The 14,933-nt window shown below is 58.3% G+C and overlaps 1 protein-coding gene across 1 annotated transcript in view; it reads left to right on the forward strand.

The window, feature by feature from the left end:
• MEF2D (myocyte enhancer factor 2D) overlaps positions 1–13,272 on the forward strand; it is a 34,115-nt gene extending 20,843 nt beyond the window's left edge. Inside the window, exons 7-10 of the mRNA XM_040577956.1 lie at positions 380–400; positions 4,603–4,729; positions 7,294–7,543; positions 8,932–13,272. Coding sequence (XP_040433890.1) covers positions 380–400; positions 4,603–4,729; positions 7,294–7,543; positions 8,932–9,262 — 729 coding nt within the window. The 3' untranslated portion in view covers positions 9,263–13,272. The remainder of the gene's footprint in view (positions 1–379; positions 401–4,602; positions 4,730–7,293; positions 7,544–8,931) is intronic.
• Positions 13,273–14,933: the final 1,661 nt, after the last annotated feature.

Below are 14,933 nucleotides of genomic sequence, written 5' to 3' on the forward strand. Positions count from 1 at the left end.
CAGGATGGTGCAAAACCCGTCAGTGTGAAACCTGTCGGTGCAAACAGGACAGTGCAAAACCTGTCGGTGCAAACAGGACGGTGCAAAACCTGTCAGTGCAAACAGGGCGGTGCAAAACCTGTTGGTGCAAACAGGGGCGTGCAAAACGTGTTGGTGCAGACAGGACGGTGCAAAGCCCGTGGGTGCAAACAGGACAGTGCAAAGCCTATGGGTGCAAACAGAATGGTGCCCTACACTGGGCACCAGTATGACCCATGGGCACCGTATGTGCCCGGTGGCGGGTGCAGGCGCGGTGCCGGCGTGCGCGGCAGCGCGGTGGTTGGCGAGGCCGTGGAGTTAACGGTGCCTCTCGGTTTTCTCTCTGTTCTCCCGCGGGCAGACGGAGGATCACTTGGCTCTGGTGAGTTCCCCGCTGAGCGTGCATCGTGGTGGGGTGGGACGTGGGCTGCTTGTCCCCTTGGTCCCCATGCCCTGCCCTGGCTGGGCGAAGGCGTGGGGTGTACATAGGGGGGGGACACTGACCCCTTTGCCCTCACGTGTGAACACGGCAGGATGCGGGTGCCCAGTCCCGCTGCAAAAAAACCCGATCCCGAGAAAAACGCACTTTTAGGAAAATCACGTTCCCTATGGAAAAGGAGCTGACAGGGCTAAAGTGCCTGGTTCTCCACCGGGGCCAAAGAGCCACGCTGGTTCCCCTGGGGGGGGGGGCAGCCCGGGGGGCTGCCCCAGGGGCGTCGCCGCCGTTTGCGGCACGGCAAGCCCTGGCCCACTGCCACCGCAGGAGAGAGAGGGAGTAAATCAGGCTCTTCCCATGTTAAGGATATTATTTAAAGCCCGTGTAAATCCACTGGCGGGCTAGTGCACTCCCTAAACCTCCTTTGTGCATGGGGGGCAGTTTTCCGTGTTATTTTTATTTTTATTTTTTTTTTTTCCCTGCCAGCAAAGTGAATAGCACCTTGTTTGTGGCAATGATTCACTCTTTTTTTTTTTTTTTTCTGTTGCTATTCTGGTGCAGGGCAGATGGGCGCCAGGTCAGCGCAGCGAGGAAAGGGCGAGAGCTGCCGTAGGATGCGAGCTCAGGCAGCCAGGGAAAAGCTCCAAAACCACGGGAGGATGCCAATGACTCCCGCAGCCTCCAAGGAGACACTTTTGGCCAGGGGGAGGATTGGCCAGGGTTTTGGCAGGGCTTGATTTCGGCTGCTCTCCATGCCCCAAACCCCGTCTCGCTTGGTGCCCTCCCCCCCCCCCCCTTCCCGGCAGCTCCGTGCCTCAGTTTCCCCAACTGCGGAGCGAAGACAGTCACCACCCGCCTCCCCATCTGCTCGTCACCGTTCCGGCTGCCAGAGGGCATTGCCTGTCTCTGAGCTGGAGGAGCAGCTTGCTTTAGGCAAAAAATCAGCCGGGTTGGCATTAACAGTTTTAATTGTTAGCCTGAGCTAACTCCCCCCTCCCCCCCCCGCTGATTTTTTGCCTGCAGTGAAGTACAGCCCTCGCCTGAGCCGAGGTGGCAGCCAGCGGGGAGGTGGAAGGTGACAAAAATCCGGGAAAAGGGGGGACGACAGGGACCTCAGCACAGCTGGATGGGGATGTTGTTGCAGCTGCTGGGTGGATTCATCCCGCCTGGGGCAGACGCCCCCCCTGCTCTGCTGACCTTCTCCCCACATTTGCTCTCCCTCCGTATTGCTCAACCTCTACACCAGAGCTGCTCTCTCTTGAAATGGCAACTCCTACCTCTTTACACACAGCGGGATGAGTCAGCTGCCCCCCTCAACCGAGACCTGCCCCCCTGCCCTTCACCCCCTGCCCCCAGGCATTGCCCTGCCAACCTCCTGCGTGTGCTCCTGGCACCTTTAGGCTCCGGAGTTTTGCTCTTTTAGGGGGTCCAGAGAGGGGGTCCCCCATCCCTCCGTGGGCAGGGTAGAGCAGGATGCATTCCCCAAGCCTAGGGCGACAAGCCAGCTCACCTGGGAGCATGCCTGCATGCTTTTGTGACGAACCTGAGTGGCAGTTTGCAACCGGGAGCAGTTTGCAACCGGGAGCAGTTTGCAACTTGGGAGCATTTTGCAAGGTGCACGGTGTGTGAGTGGCGCGGGGCAGCTTGCACGCCTCAGCACTTCCAACCTGCATGAATCGGGATGAAATTTGGGATGTTTCCTACAGCGCAGCCGGGTCTGACATCCCCGTGTTCGCCTCGTGGTGTAATGGGGGCTGATACACCCCCTCCTCATCAGCCAGCATCCCACCGCCCCTACCAGGCTCATCCCCATGCCAGTGCTTTCCCAGGAAAGCCACAAGGCAGCCGGGCAGAGGGGATGGGGCTGTGGGTCGCATCCTGCTGTGGGTCGCATCCTGCTGGGCTGGCTGGGGGTCTGGTGCAGGCAGGAGAAGGATGGGGCTGAATCCTGCCCACCGTGAGGGCATTTCTGGCAGCATCCCAAGCTGTGGGCAGTGGGCACGGCCAGCAGGACCCGCACCAGGAAAACCTGCTGGTACAGCCCCAAGGCTTTAGCAATTAGAGAGCCCTGGTAATCACCTTCCCTGGGTGGCGGGGAGGGACCCGCGGGCTGGGCAGCGTGTGGGCGCAGGGTGCTGCAAACCCAGCGTGCTGGGGTGCTGTCCCCCTCCGGAGGTGGCACGGGCGGGGGGGGGGGGGTCACCTCCAGCCTTAGCCCAGCAGAGTCCTGCGTGGCCATGGACCACTGCCCAGCCCTAAAAAGCTTTGGGAGCCCTCGGTGCCTCACTGGGAGCTGGGAGGAAGACTGGGAGCAGGGGGGAAGACTGGGAGCCGGGAGGAAGACTGGGAGCAGGGAGGAAGACTGGGAGCAGGGGGGAAGACTGGGAGCTGGAAGGAAGACTGGGAGCACGGGGAAGGACTGGGAGCTGGAAGGAAGACTGGGAGCTGGGAGGAAGACTGGGAGCAGGGGGGAAGACTGGGAGCTGGGAGGAAGACTGGGAGCAGGGGGGAAGACTGGGAGCAGGGGGAAGACTGGGAGCTGGGAGACTGGGAGCTGGGAGGAAGACTGGGAGCTGGGAGGAAGGCTGGGAGCAGGGAGGAAGACTGGGAGCTGGAAGGAAGACTGGGAGCTGGGAGACTGGGAGCTGGGAGGAAGACTGGGAGCAGAGGGGAAGACTGGGAGCTGGAAGGAAGACTGGGAGCAGGGGGAAGGACTGGGAGCTGGAAGGAAGACTGGGAGCTGGGAGACTGGGAGCTGGGAGGAAGACTGGGAGCAGGGAGGAAGACTGGGAGCTGGGAGACTGGGAGCCGGGAGGAAGACTGGGAGCCGGGAGGAAGACTGGGAGCAGGGGGAAGGACTGGGAGCTGGAAGGAAGACTGGGAGCTGGGAGACTGGGAGCTGGGAGGAAGACTGGGAGCTGGGAGGAAGACTGGGAGCAGGGAGGAAGACTGGGAGCAGGGGGAAGGACTGGGAGCTGGAAGGAAGACTGGGAGCAGGGGGAAGGACTGGGAGCTGGAAGGAAGACTGGGAGCTGAGAGACTGGGAGCAGGGGGGAAGACTGGGAGCAGGGAGGAAGACTGGGAGCAGGGGGAAGGACTGGGAGCTGGAAGGAAGACTGGGAGCTGGGAGGAGGACTGGGAGCAGGGAGGAAGACTGGGAGCCGGGAGGAAGGCTCCTCGCCATGGCCCTCGGGGACGCAGCCAGCCTCGTGCCAGGCGTGATTTAAGCTGGGCACTGCCCCAGTCTTCGCGGGGTGACGTGTGCCGGGGTGCTTCAGATTAGAGTCAAGCCTCTTGAGTCTGATGTAAATCAGATCAGCAGAGACAGCCCGGATTATCTGCCTTGTAAACAGGGCTGGCGCTGACCCGTAGATCCACCCACGTAACTGCCTGGAAAACCACGGGGGGAGGCTGGCGTGCGCTGGTCCAAGGGCAGAATTTTTCCACGCCGGACCTGCTCACGCCCGAGTCACCCAAACCTCAGCAGGGCACCAAGCCAGCGGGTTGCTGAGCGCTGGAGCTTGAAGTTTAAGGATGCCGGAGTGCCTTGAAAATCCTGAGACCGATGCTCAGCATCTTCATGCTTGCCCTTAGAGGCAGGGGCTCGTCGGTGCTGCAGGGAGGAGGATGCGTCAGCTCTGCGCTGCGTTAGCTGGTCCTGGTGTCCTTCGGTACCTTTGTCACCCTTTGAGTAGCCCAGCAAATGGCAGGAGCATCCTGAGCATCCTCTGGATCTTCTTTGGTACCTCAGAAGGATACAGCCCGAGGCATCCCGCTGGTCTTCCCCCTCCCCGCCCGCATGCACACAGCGGGGTTGCTGGTCCTTGCGGGTGATGCCCAGCCCTGGGCAGAAAGGTGACCCAAGGTCACTGCCAGGTGACCTGCGAATTAATGTCACCAAAGTCCCCGATGTCCGTAACTGGTGTGGTTTGCACGTGGCTTTATGGCAACGAGGAACGGCCGAGGGATCAATCCTGCTGAGCCCCGCAGCCTCCGTGATCAGCCTCGGCTGCCTCAAAGGCTGGTGCATGCCAGGGGTGGGGGGAGCTGCAGGTTTTGGGGGTCAGGGGAGGGGACACACACAACCCACGAGGACACCAGTGTCTGATTCTGGGTGGTAACTCCCGCTCTGTTTGCTTCTCCAGCAGAACACGCAGCGGTTAGGTGTCTCCCAAGCAACTCACTCTTTAACCACACCGGTTGTTTCTGTGGCTACTCCGAGTTTGCTGACGCAGGGGCTGCCTTTCTCCGCCATGCCCACCGCCTACAACACAGGTAAGAGCAGCCCGGGTAGGAGCTTCCCGAGGGATAATTTTGTAGGAGAGGGAAATCGATGTGCAATGGAGAACCAGCACGTGCCTGGCTCTCTCCCCCAGCAACTCCAGCATCGCTTGTGGACCTCGCTGCTGCAAGGTGGGGTCGAGTCCAGGAGTTCCACAGGATCAAAACTCGAGGGGAAACTCGTTATATTAATAATAAGTCACTGTCATATCCAACGGGGGGGGGCGGGGGGTGTCAGGGCAGCGTTCTGTCACGCGAGAGGCCGTGAAGGTGCTTTTAGGTGGATGCCTAATTACAGCTCCACCCATCTGCAAGCTCCAGAGAGCTGGGGGGTGATGTTGTAACAGGGGCTTAATGAAAACCAGCGTCAGGCCCCCCCCAAATTTGGGAAGAATGCAAACCAGCCTGCTCCCAGATTTGGGCTTGGGGGGTTGGAGCCAGCCCCGGGCGATGGTTACGGCTGCGCTTGCCCAAGCAAAGGGGTTGTTGCGTAGTTGCAACCTGCCAAAGCCCCCAAAGGTTTGGAAAAAAAAAAAAAAAAAATCAAAAAAGCTGCTGGTCTGGTTGGGAACTCCCTCTGCTAATTAGTAGGTGTAACCCCGAAGGTGCCTGTTGCTGCGGGAGGAGCAGGGTCCCATCCTTGCGTGGAAATCCTCCTCGGCGTGTGGTCCACCAGCCAGCCCGTGCACAGCCCAAATCCCCAAAATAGTTTTTAATTGAGCCCTGTGCTGTTACCCCTCGGGGTGGAGCAGGGAGGGGGGGTTGGGGGTCAGCTGGCTGGCTTTAATTTTCTGCCTTTCCGCGTTCCCACTTGGGGTCTGTGGCTGCCGTGTTCGCTGGGGACACTGATGGGGTGACCATGGTGTGGATGCTCGGAAGGGGCAGCTGCCCTGAGCACCCTCCGAGCCGGGGGTTGTTGCCGCTTGTGCTTTCAAGGTCTGAGCTATGAATTGGGTGGGATTGGCTCGATTTCAGGCTGATGAGGTTGCATCGAGCATCCCGCTGGCCAGGCCCTTCCCTGCACTTGCTCGGCAGCCTGATTCAGTCAAACCCCAGCGTTCACGGCGCTGAGATAGGGGATGGCTCCGGTTCAAGCTCTTGGCTGCGGAGGCGGCTGTCGTAACCAGTGGGTGTCAGGAGCTCCAGAACCAGAAAGGCTGGTGCTGGGGGGTAAAGAAGCGTGGGGGGCAGAGAACCCCGGTGCTGGGGCAGAAATTCCTGCAGAATTCCCATGCCTGGCATCAACACCTTTGCAGCCGCCCCTTTGGGTGCTGCTGCTGCAGGCGAGTTGGGCCCCGCTGGGGTGAAGAGGGCTGAAATCAAAAGGACAGAGAGAAAGGGGGAAGGAGGTTGGAGGAACGCTGAGGATCCGTGGGGATCTGCGGGGATCTGCGGGGATCCGGAGCAGGCGCAGATGCAGCTCACCGAGCGTTTCACCATCTCCGAGAGGAGAAGTCGCTCGCCAGCCCCGTGCCGCGATTTCCCACCTTGTAGAAAATATTTTGGGGGTGCTGGGCTTTGGGATGCTCCCGGAGTAGGAAGAGCATCTCCCCTCTCCATCCCTATGGATGCTGGAGGCGGGTGGAGAGCGCCCCCTGCTGCCGCGCGGGGGCACGGCGCGTGGGGCTGGACCCCACGAGTGGGGGGGCTGGAGGAGGCGAGGGGGGGGGGTCAGCACCTACCGGGCTTTTCCAGCTCCGCGGGGGGGGGGGGGGGGGGGGTACACGTGGCTGTGTGGTTTATACCCAGCCCTTCTCCTGCGTGGGGTTTTTCCCACCCCACGCACCTTCCTGAGTGGAACTGGTGTGGGCGTGGGGCTGCGTTTGCCAGCGCTGGGCTTTAGGGGGGCGACGGTGACCAGCGAGGGGTGGGGGTGGGGGGTCCTCTTGAAGCTAGGAGAAGACTAGATGTAAGGAAGCAATTTGTTACGCTGAGGGTAGTGAGACCCCAGCATGGGCTGCCCAGAGAGGCGGCGGGTGCCCCATCGCTGCAAAGGTTCAAGGTCAAGTTGGACGGGGCTCTGAGCAACCTGGTGTAGGAGGAATGTCCCTGCTTATTGCAGGGGGGGGGTGGACTAGGTGGTCTTTGAAGGTCCCACACCACTCTTAACGATCCTGGGATTCAAAGAGATGCATCCTGCGGGCAGCATCCCCGCGCAGCTCACCGCGGCGCCTGGTCATCGGGGCAAGAGGAGACGGCCCCAGGTTGCACCAAGGAAGGTTTGGTTTGGATACTAGGAAATATTTCTGCCCCGAAAGGGTGGTCCGGCCTCGGAACGGGCTGCCCACGGAGGTGGTGGAGCCACCATCCCTGGAGGTATTTAGGAACCGCGTGGATGCGGTGCTTAGGGACGTGGTTCAGCGGTGGGCTTGGCAGTGCTGGGGTAACGGTTGGACTTGGTGATCGTAAAGGTCTTCTGTCACCTAAATGGTTTTATATTCTGGATGTTGGGGCTGGTTTGTGTCTCCTGAGCGCGTCTCCGTCTTCCTGCAGGGCTCGGGGCTCTGCTGGAGGCGGGGGGTGACATTGAAAGGACTGAAGGGCTCCTTCCTTTCCAGATTATCAGCTGACGAGCGCTGAGTTGTCTTCACTGCCAGCATTCAGCTCACCTGGTGGGCTGTCCCTTGGCAACATCTCTGCCTGGCAGCAGCAGCAGCAGCAGCAGCAACAGCAGCAACAGCAGCAGCAGCAGCAGCAGCAGCAGCAGCAACAGCAACAGCAGCAGCAGCAGCAACAACAACAGCAGCAGCAGCAGCAGCAGCAGCAGCAGCAGCAGCACCTGGTTCCTGTATCACTAGGAAATTTAATGTAAGTGAAACGGGTACCAGGGGCCGCTCAGGCGATGCTGTAAAAGGAAAGAGGGAAACGGGGAGTTTCCAGGGTGCCAAACGTGACCCCCCCCCCGCTGCCTTCTCGCCCACCTCCCGCTGTCCCAGGAGTGACCCTGGGGTCCCCAGATGAGGTCAAGGCGACAGGTGCGCTCAGTGATGCTCCCCGAGAGCTGCGCCTTGCTGTCTGTCCACAGCAGCAGGATTCCCCTCTTCAGATCCCGGGGCGGGAGCTGGGATCCAGCAGGAGGCAGAGTGGCGCTGCAGAATATTCGATGCATTCGATGTATTCGAATATTCGATGCGTTCGATGGTGCTGCAGAATAAGTTGGCTGGAAATAGCGGTCCCGCCGGGGCGGATGGAGAGTAGCTTGTAATATCAAAAACGAATTGATTTACTCCCGGGAAAAACGATGTGTGCGCTTGCGTGTTGGACCAGGTTTTCCCAAGTGGATCTGCTTTTAGGCTGGAATAAAGCGTCCACACGCAGGGCTTTGGGGGAGTATCTTAGCCAAAATCGAGCTGGCAGTGACTTGCCCGCGTTCACACTGAGACCGTGGGACCAAAAGAGGCAGGAATTGGAAGAGGATTTAGGAGTAAGACTGGGACACCCCCAGCGCCAAGTGCCAGGGGGATGGATGGATGCACCAGGCTTTTGGGCAGCAAGTTCCATGCATTTCTCCATTTTCCAGGAGCTCATTTTCCAGGCAGGGACGTCCTGCCCCAGCGGGGCTGCAGGACGTGCCGAAAGCCTGGATGGAATTTTGGGCTGTAGGGAAAAGGCTGAAGAGGTTCCCGGTTCGGTGAAACCTGCCCATCTGAGCCCTGCGCCGGATTTGCGCAGCGCACAGGGGGACGCTGGGGCAGAGCCGTAGGGTGCCCACGGGGTGGGGGTGTCACAGCCTGTCCCTCTCCTCCCAGCCCGTCCCTCTCCTCCCAGCCCTTGGGTGGCTGCTGTGGGGACGGCGGGTGGGATGGGGGCTGGATCGGGGGGGGCTGGTGCAGGAGGGATGCTGCCCGCAGGGTGGTGCGGGGTCTAACGCTGGCTCAGTGGGGATGTGTCGCGGTGAACGCGTGGATTATGAATTCTGGGGTCTTAATAATTCGTAATTCTCATTATGAATCCAGATTCATGATGAATCTGGATTCATAAACTAATCCAGATTCATCATTCTGGATTATTTCAGCTGCGGGGCGTGCGGGTTAGGAATTCTGTGGATTGGAGGGTAAAAGGCCACCAAAAAGATGAATAATGAGAGACTCCCTGTTATCTCCCCCTCCATCCCTTTCTCCCCCTCCCTCCCCTCCTGCTCTCCTCTTCCTCTCCCTCTCCCAACCTCATCCCCCTCCCCCTCTCCGGCCGCCCAGACAAGGGAGTCACTTGTCCCACACCACCACTTTGACTGTCAACACCAACCCCAACATCAGCATCAAGTCGGAGCCCGTCTCGCCCAACCGGGAAAGAAACACTGCCACCCCGCTCAGCACCTTCCCCCACCAGCCCCGGCACGAGCCCACCGGCCGCTCGCCCGTCGACAGCCTCAGCAGCAACACCAGCTCCTACGAAGGCAGCAGCGAGCGGGATGATCCCGCCCGTCCCGATTTCGGCTCATCCCTTGGCCTCCTGCGACCCACCGGCGAGCCCGAGGGGGAGACCCCCTCCGTAAAGCGCATGCGGTTGGATACCTGGGTCACATAACGGGTCCCCCCTGGGAACGCCGCCGGCTCGCAGCGGGGATGGGGAGGTGGGGGGGGGGGGGGGGGGGGGGGGGGGGGGGCGCGGGGGTGAAACGGGTTCTGGGGCAGGGCTGGGGTTGGGGAGGGGGGAAATTTATCATAAACTGCCTGAGAAATAGCTTTAGGATTTTTGTAGGCATTCATTCTAGCGCAGCAGGCGACGCACGCAGTACATACGGCGCTCCTCAGCCGGGGGCCGCAGGCTCGGGATTAGCCGGGCGCGGGGGGAACAACAGGGAGATGGGGAGAGGGGGGGACACGGGAATTAAATCGCTGCGTCCTCGCAAAAAAAAAAAAAAAAAAAGCAGCCAAAAAAAGCAATCCCTGGCCACACTCATCCCCGCAGGCGGGCGGACCAGGCGGCATCGGTACCCACCGACCAGCGAGACCCCCGGGGGTGTTGGTCCCCACCAGGTGGTTGGACCGTATCCCTGGAGAAGAGCATCCGCGGCAGGATGGGCTCCAGAGCAGGGAGACGGGGCACGGAGCATCCCCAAAATGCAGTGCCTGGGCTCTCCGAGGTCCCTGTGCCGGGAGGGGCAGTTCGGCCACCATCCAGCTTTCCCAAAGCTTTTTGGCAGGTGATGGTTTTCCTTAAAAAAAAAAAAAAAAAAAGGCTTTCCTAAACTGGTTTTCCTGAACCGGCTGGGAAGAGCCCAGCTGCAGTATTCCACGCGGTGCCGATGGATCTGCAGCCTGCTTGTGCTGCCGCGGGTCCCGTCAAGGTGCCTTGGGGGGTGTAAAAAGCAGAATTTGGGAAAGTTTAATCCTTTTTGCCAGACAAGCAGATGCAGGCAGCATCTTTTCCAGTTTTTTGAAAAGCGCCGCTCGCTTTTCCCGACGGCAGAGGGGAAATTCTCGGTTCCTCCCGGGGCGCGGCAGGTTTGGAGAGGAAGGATGTGTTATCGTCGCTTTTCAAGAAAATTGCGGGGTTTGACCGAGCACAATTTGTAAATGATTGGAAAAATGCATTCCCGTTCCACATGGGCCAAAGCTTTCCGTTAGAAAGGATTTCTTTTTATGGAAGGACGTGATCCTTTGGGATATTGCCTGAAGGTTTCTAGGCCTCCAAAGGCGAGCCGTGCGGAAAATCTGCCCAAGTCTCGACAGAGGGATTGAGTGGAAGGAAAAAGGAGGAAAAACGCAAGGGATTTCCTCGTGTTGCCGCTTGCTCCGGTGGTTTTCCAGGGACGGGCATCAGCGCCCTGACCCCCGAGTGCAGCAGCCAGCTCAGGGCTCGGGGGTTGGAAGGAGAAGGGCCCGATCCTGGCTGGCGGAGGCTTTAGGGATGGGCTTTCTCCCCACGGATGCTCTTCTCCGGGATGCTGGTCCCCCATCCCCGTTCCAACCTGCTGCCTGGTCACCCCTGCAGCGCCTGCGTCGGGACAACCCCGGCCCCGCTCCCCCCCGGCGTCGCGTGCACAAAACCTGCCTGGATGCTGCCGTTGCCAAACGGCCCCTTCGGCAGTAGGAGCCGGGAGCTGGGGGCTGCGGAGGGGCCGGGAGCTGCTTTGGGACCCCCCGCCCGGTGCCGGTGCAAAGAGAGGAGTAAAAAGTCACGGTAGGATTTACATCCCTTCTGGAACCCTCCAAGCATCCCGTGTCTGGTTCACATTGAAACGAGGCGTATTGCATAAGGATTTCTTGGGCTGTTGGCAAAACAGAAGCAAATCGATGGGGTTTTAGCCATTTTTCCAATCCAGGCGGTTTTTCCCAAAGTTTCTAATTGGAAAAACAAGGAAAAAAAAAAAAAAAAAAAAAAAAAAAGTTGATGCTGATGATGAAATGAACCGGGGTGACTTTGAGTGGTTGGAGAAGAGGAAATCCTCCAAAAATGGGGTGAAAATTGCTGGCCAAAGAGGGAGAATGTGGCCGCATCCTGCCCAGTGGGGCTCAGCGGCGCGGGAGCCACCGGCTACATCGAGTGTGGCGGTGGAATCACCCGGCGCATCCAGTATCTACCCTGACTTTTCCTCCTCTCCCCGGCGCTGGAATGGGTTTGGGTGTGAAGACCCGGCAGAACAGGAGGGTGGTGGGTGCTCAGCACCCCCGGAGCTGCCGATGGGGTGCCGTGGCTGGGTACCAGCACCTTGCCCTGGAATTCCTGCCTGTGGAATTTCCCGGAGAGATGGGCCGGCGGAAATTTCCCCCTGACAATTTTGGCGATCTCAAATTGCTGCCGCGAAAGAGGGTGGGCGTTTTTAATCCAAAATTTTATTTGATTTTTTTTTTTTGAACGATCCGGTTTCAATTCCCTCTCCCATTCCCGTGCTGCCGGGTGGGCAACGGGAGCGGCAGGGAGGGGGGAGGGGGGGGCTCCTGGCAGGTTTTGTGTGGTTCAACCCCCCCTCCCCGTCTCCCCCTCCCCGACCATCCCCAGTGGGTACCATGGCGCGCTGGGGAGATGCTCGGCTCCCGAGGCGGCATCATCGGCGGCATCATCGGATCTCCCTCCCTCTGCCTCCGTTTATCCATCCGGGAAGCGGGATTGACGCTGCGGACTGTGATCCCCCCTCGCCCACGCTGACCCCCCCATGACCCACGGGGTACCGGACACGCACCTGAGCTCTTTGCACGGCCTTGCTTTGGAAATTAGGCGGGATTAACGACGTCTCATTGGTTTCATTTTTTTTTTTTTTAATTTTTTTTTTCATACAAAAAAAAGAATATACAAAACTAAATGGTTTCCGCTGGGAAGCGGCGTGGCAGGAGATGTCGGCAAGAGCCACTTGCTCCGGAGACCCCGGTGGGGAGGAGGCGGTGAAGACCCCCCAGCACTCGACGCCGTCAGAGCATCGCTGCAGAGCAAGCCCCAAAGAGGGGAGAAAACCAAGAAAAAAAACCCAACAAAAACCAAAAACCAACCAACCAAACCCCATTTTTTGCTCATTAACTTCATGCCCTGACTCCCAAGTTCACACTTCTACCTTGAAGCTGAGCGCCTGGAAAAAAAAAAAAAAAAAAATATAATAATACAAAAAGCGAGACAGAAAAAGGCTCTGGGTTACGGAGAGATGCAGGTTTAGATCTCCCTGGAGGGGAAAAAGCACGAGCGGTTGGGCACGGACCCACAGGACTCCGACGATCCCTACGGACAAGTACGGCTCGTGGGAAAAACAGGGATGCCCCGGGTCGGATCCGGCATTAGCTTCACCGTCGTGGTGAAACCGTTTTGGGGGTTGGTTTGTCGGGGGTCTTTATTTTGTTGAGGGCTTGGGGGTATTTTATTTTAAATTTTTTTTTTTTTTTTTTTTTTTTTGGTCCAGGTCATTATCCTTTTATTTCCCACCCCCCAACTGTAGTATCCAGTAAACTCCTCCTAATTTTCAAAAGACAACGAGAAGAATGACAATCTAAGAAACCAACACCCTCCTTTGTGCTTCTATAAATACGTTTCTGATCTAATTTTATTTCTCGTGCTCATCTGTACTGTTGACAGTTACAATTGTGTATAATTTTTTTTTTTTTTAATTTGGAAATTTTGCGTTGTATAGGGTTTAGTTTTAAAATATATATATATATTTTCCATTTTTTAAAAAAGGGGTGTTGCAAAAAAAATTGCACGATTTAAATGACAATAGTTAAATGCTGCAGTTTTTAGAGATGTGGAAGCAAAATGGAGCTTATTTATTCTCAAAGGCTATAAAGGTGTAAAATGCATGAAGACAAAAAAAAAAAAACATTTACAAAAAAAAAAAAAAGACAAAAAAAGTGTAACCTGAACAAAGTGTAGCGTTAAAAATTTTAAAGGATGACGAGAAGAAAAAAAAAAACAAAACAAAAAAAAAAACAAAACAAAAAAAAAGAAACCAACAGCTAATATATTGTGTTTGGGCTAGTTTGCTTTTGTTTTTAATTGTTCCTTTTTTTGGAGAATGAAATACAATTGTGTATATTTTCATATAAGAAGTATGCACTGAGATGTTTCAAAAAATGATATATTACTTTCTAAAAGTGTGGTTACTTACCAAAGTCTTGTTTCTGATCTTTTACCTTCTGGAAATCTCTGCGGACCCCTCGAACATGCGCACGCCGGGGCTCGACGCCGCGGGTCGGATCCAGAGGTAAGCGCCGGGGTGGTTTGCACTCCGGGGCCAGTGCAGCCCCCCCCTCCCCCCCCTCCACCGGCATCAGCCCCCTCCTCACCCTGTGGGTGCTCCGGCCCCATCCCCCCCACCTTGGATCCCATGGGATGGGGGAGCCCAGTGGCTGCATTTGGGGGGCACGGGGCTGGTGCTGGTGGATGCGGCTGGGATGCCGGCGGTGGGATGCTGGCAGTGGGATGCTGGCATTGGGATGCTGGCAGTGGGATGCCGGCGGTGGGATGCTGGCAGTGGGATGCTGGCAGTGGGATGCTGGCAGTGGGATGCCGGCGGTGGGATGCCAGTGGTGACACCTGCCCCCCTCCCCCCCCCCCCCCCATCCTGGGAAGGCTGGTCTTTCCCAGGGTTTGGCAAAGCCAAAGCCGGCTGGATTTTGGGGTGTTTGTGCCGGCGGTGGGGGGAGGGGGGATGGGGGTCACAGCGTCCCTCAGTGGGACGGTGCTGGGGGGGCTGGTGCAGGATGAAGGGTACGTCCGTGCGCTGGGGGGGTGGGATGTGGGGCGTGCGCCACTGGGATAACCAGGATTTGTCCCCCTGGCTGGTGCAGGGAGCAGGATGGAAGGAGGTCGCGGGTGATGCTCAGGTGATGCTGATGCTGTAGCAGCGGGAGGGGGGTGGGGTGGGGGGAGGTCACCTGCCCACCCCCACCCCCCCCCAGGAGGAGAATTAGGGATGGAGCAAGACCTTGAGTGATGCTTCAAATCTAGACTAGCAGGGTGGGCTGCCGGGGTGCATCAGGCGGGCGCTGAGGATGGTGCTGGATGGATGAGGAAGGTCTCACCCACTCCACGGAGGGGGCTGCGGAACCGGGGTGGGGGGGATGGGGTGACCCCGTGCTGCCAGGGGGGCTTGGGGGACGGCGAAGACCCTGGCTGCGTTGGGTGAGGGCTGGTGGCACTGGGGGGGTCGGTGCTGGGGGCGGGGGTCCAGCAGCAGGTTGTGGTTGTGCAAGGGGACCCCCGCCCCCGCGGGGGCTGCGGTTGCTGTGGGGAGACCCTCGGGGAAGGGGGTTGTCGCCGGGGCTGGGGGTGTCCAAACCAGAGCTGGTTGCAAAGGGGCCCGTGGGGGAAAGCGGGGTGAGGAGGAAGGAAAAGAATTTTTCGCTTTCCTCTTCCTCCCCCCGCAAAAAATCTCAGCAAACCAGGGAAAAAACAAATTAAAAAAAAAAAATAATAAAAATAATTTTCCTTGAAAATTCCACCTCCCGCACTTTTTTCCTCCCTTACGTTGCCCGGTTGGAAAATCCCAACTGGTTGATGGGAATGGGAAAGTTTGTCACCAGCTCTGGGGACAAGTGCTGCCAACCCTGGCTGCCCGCAGGGGGTCCGGGGTCGTGTCCCCCCACACACCACCAGCTCCCTGGGGGGCTGAGCAGGGCGAGCATCCCCTCGGTGTGGGCGAGGACTCGGTGGCATCTTCCCGGCCGTGCCTTGGCTGTGCCCCCCCGGTGCCGCATCCTGCCTTCCCTCCCCATCCCCCCGGCACAACCCGGGATGTTTCGGGGATTTGGACACCCAAAGTGGCAAAAAT

Source organism: Falco naumanni, chromosome 20, assembly GCF_017639655.2.
Source record: "Falco naumanni isolate bFalNau1 chromosome 20, bFalNau1.pat, whole genome shotgun sequence".
NCBI lineage: Eukaryota > Metazoa > Chordata > Aves > Falconiformes > Falconidae > Falco > Falco naumanni.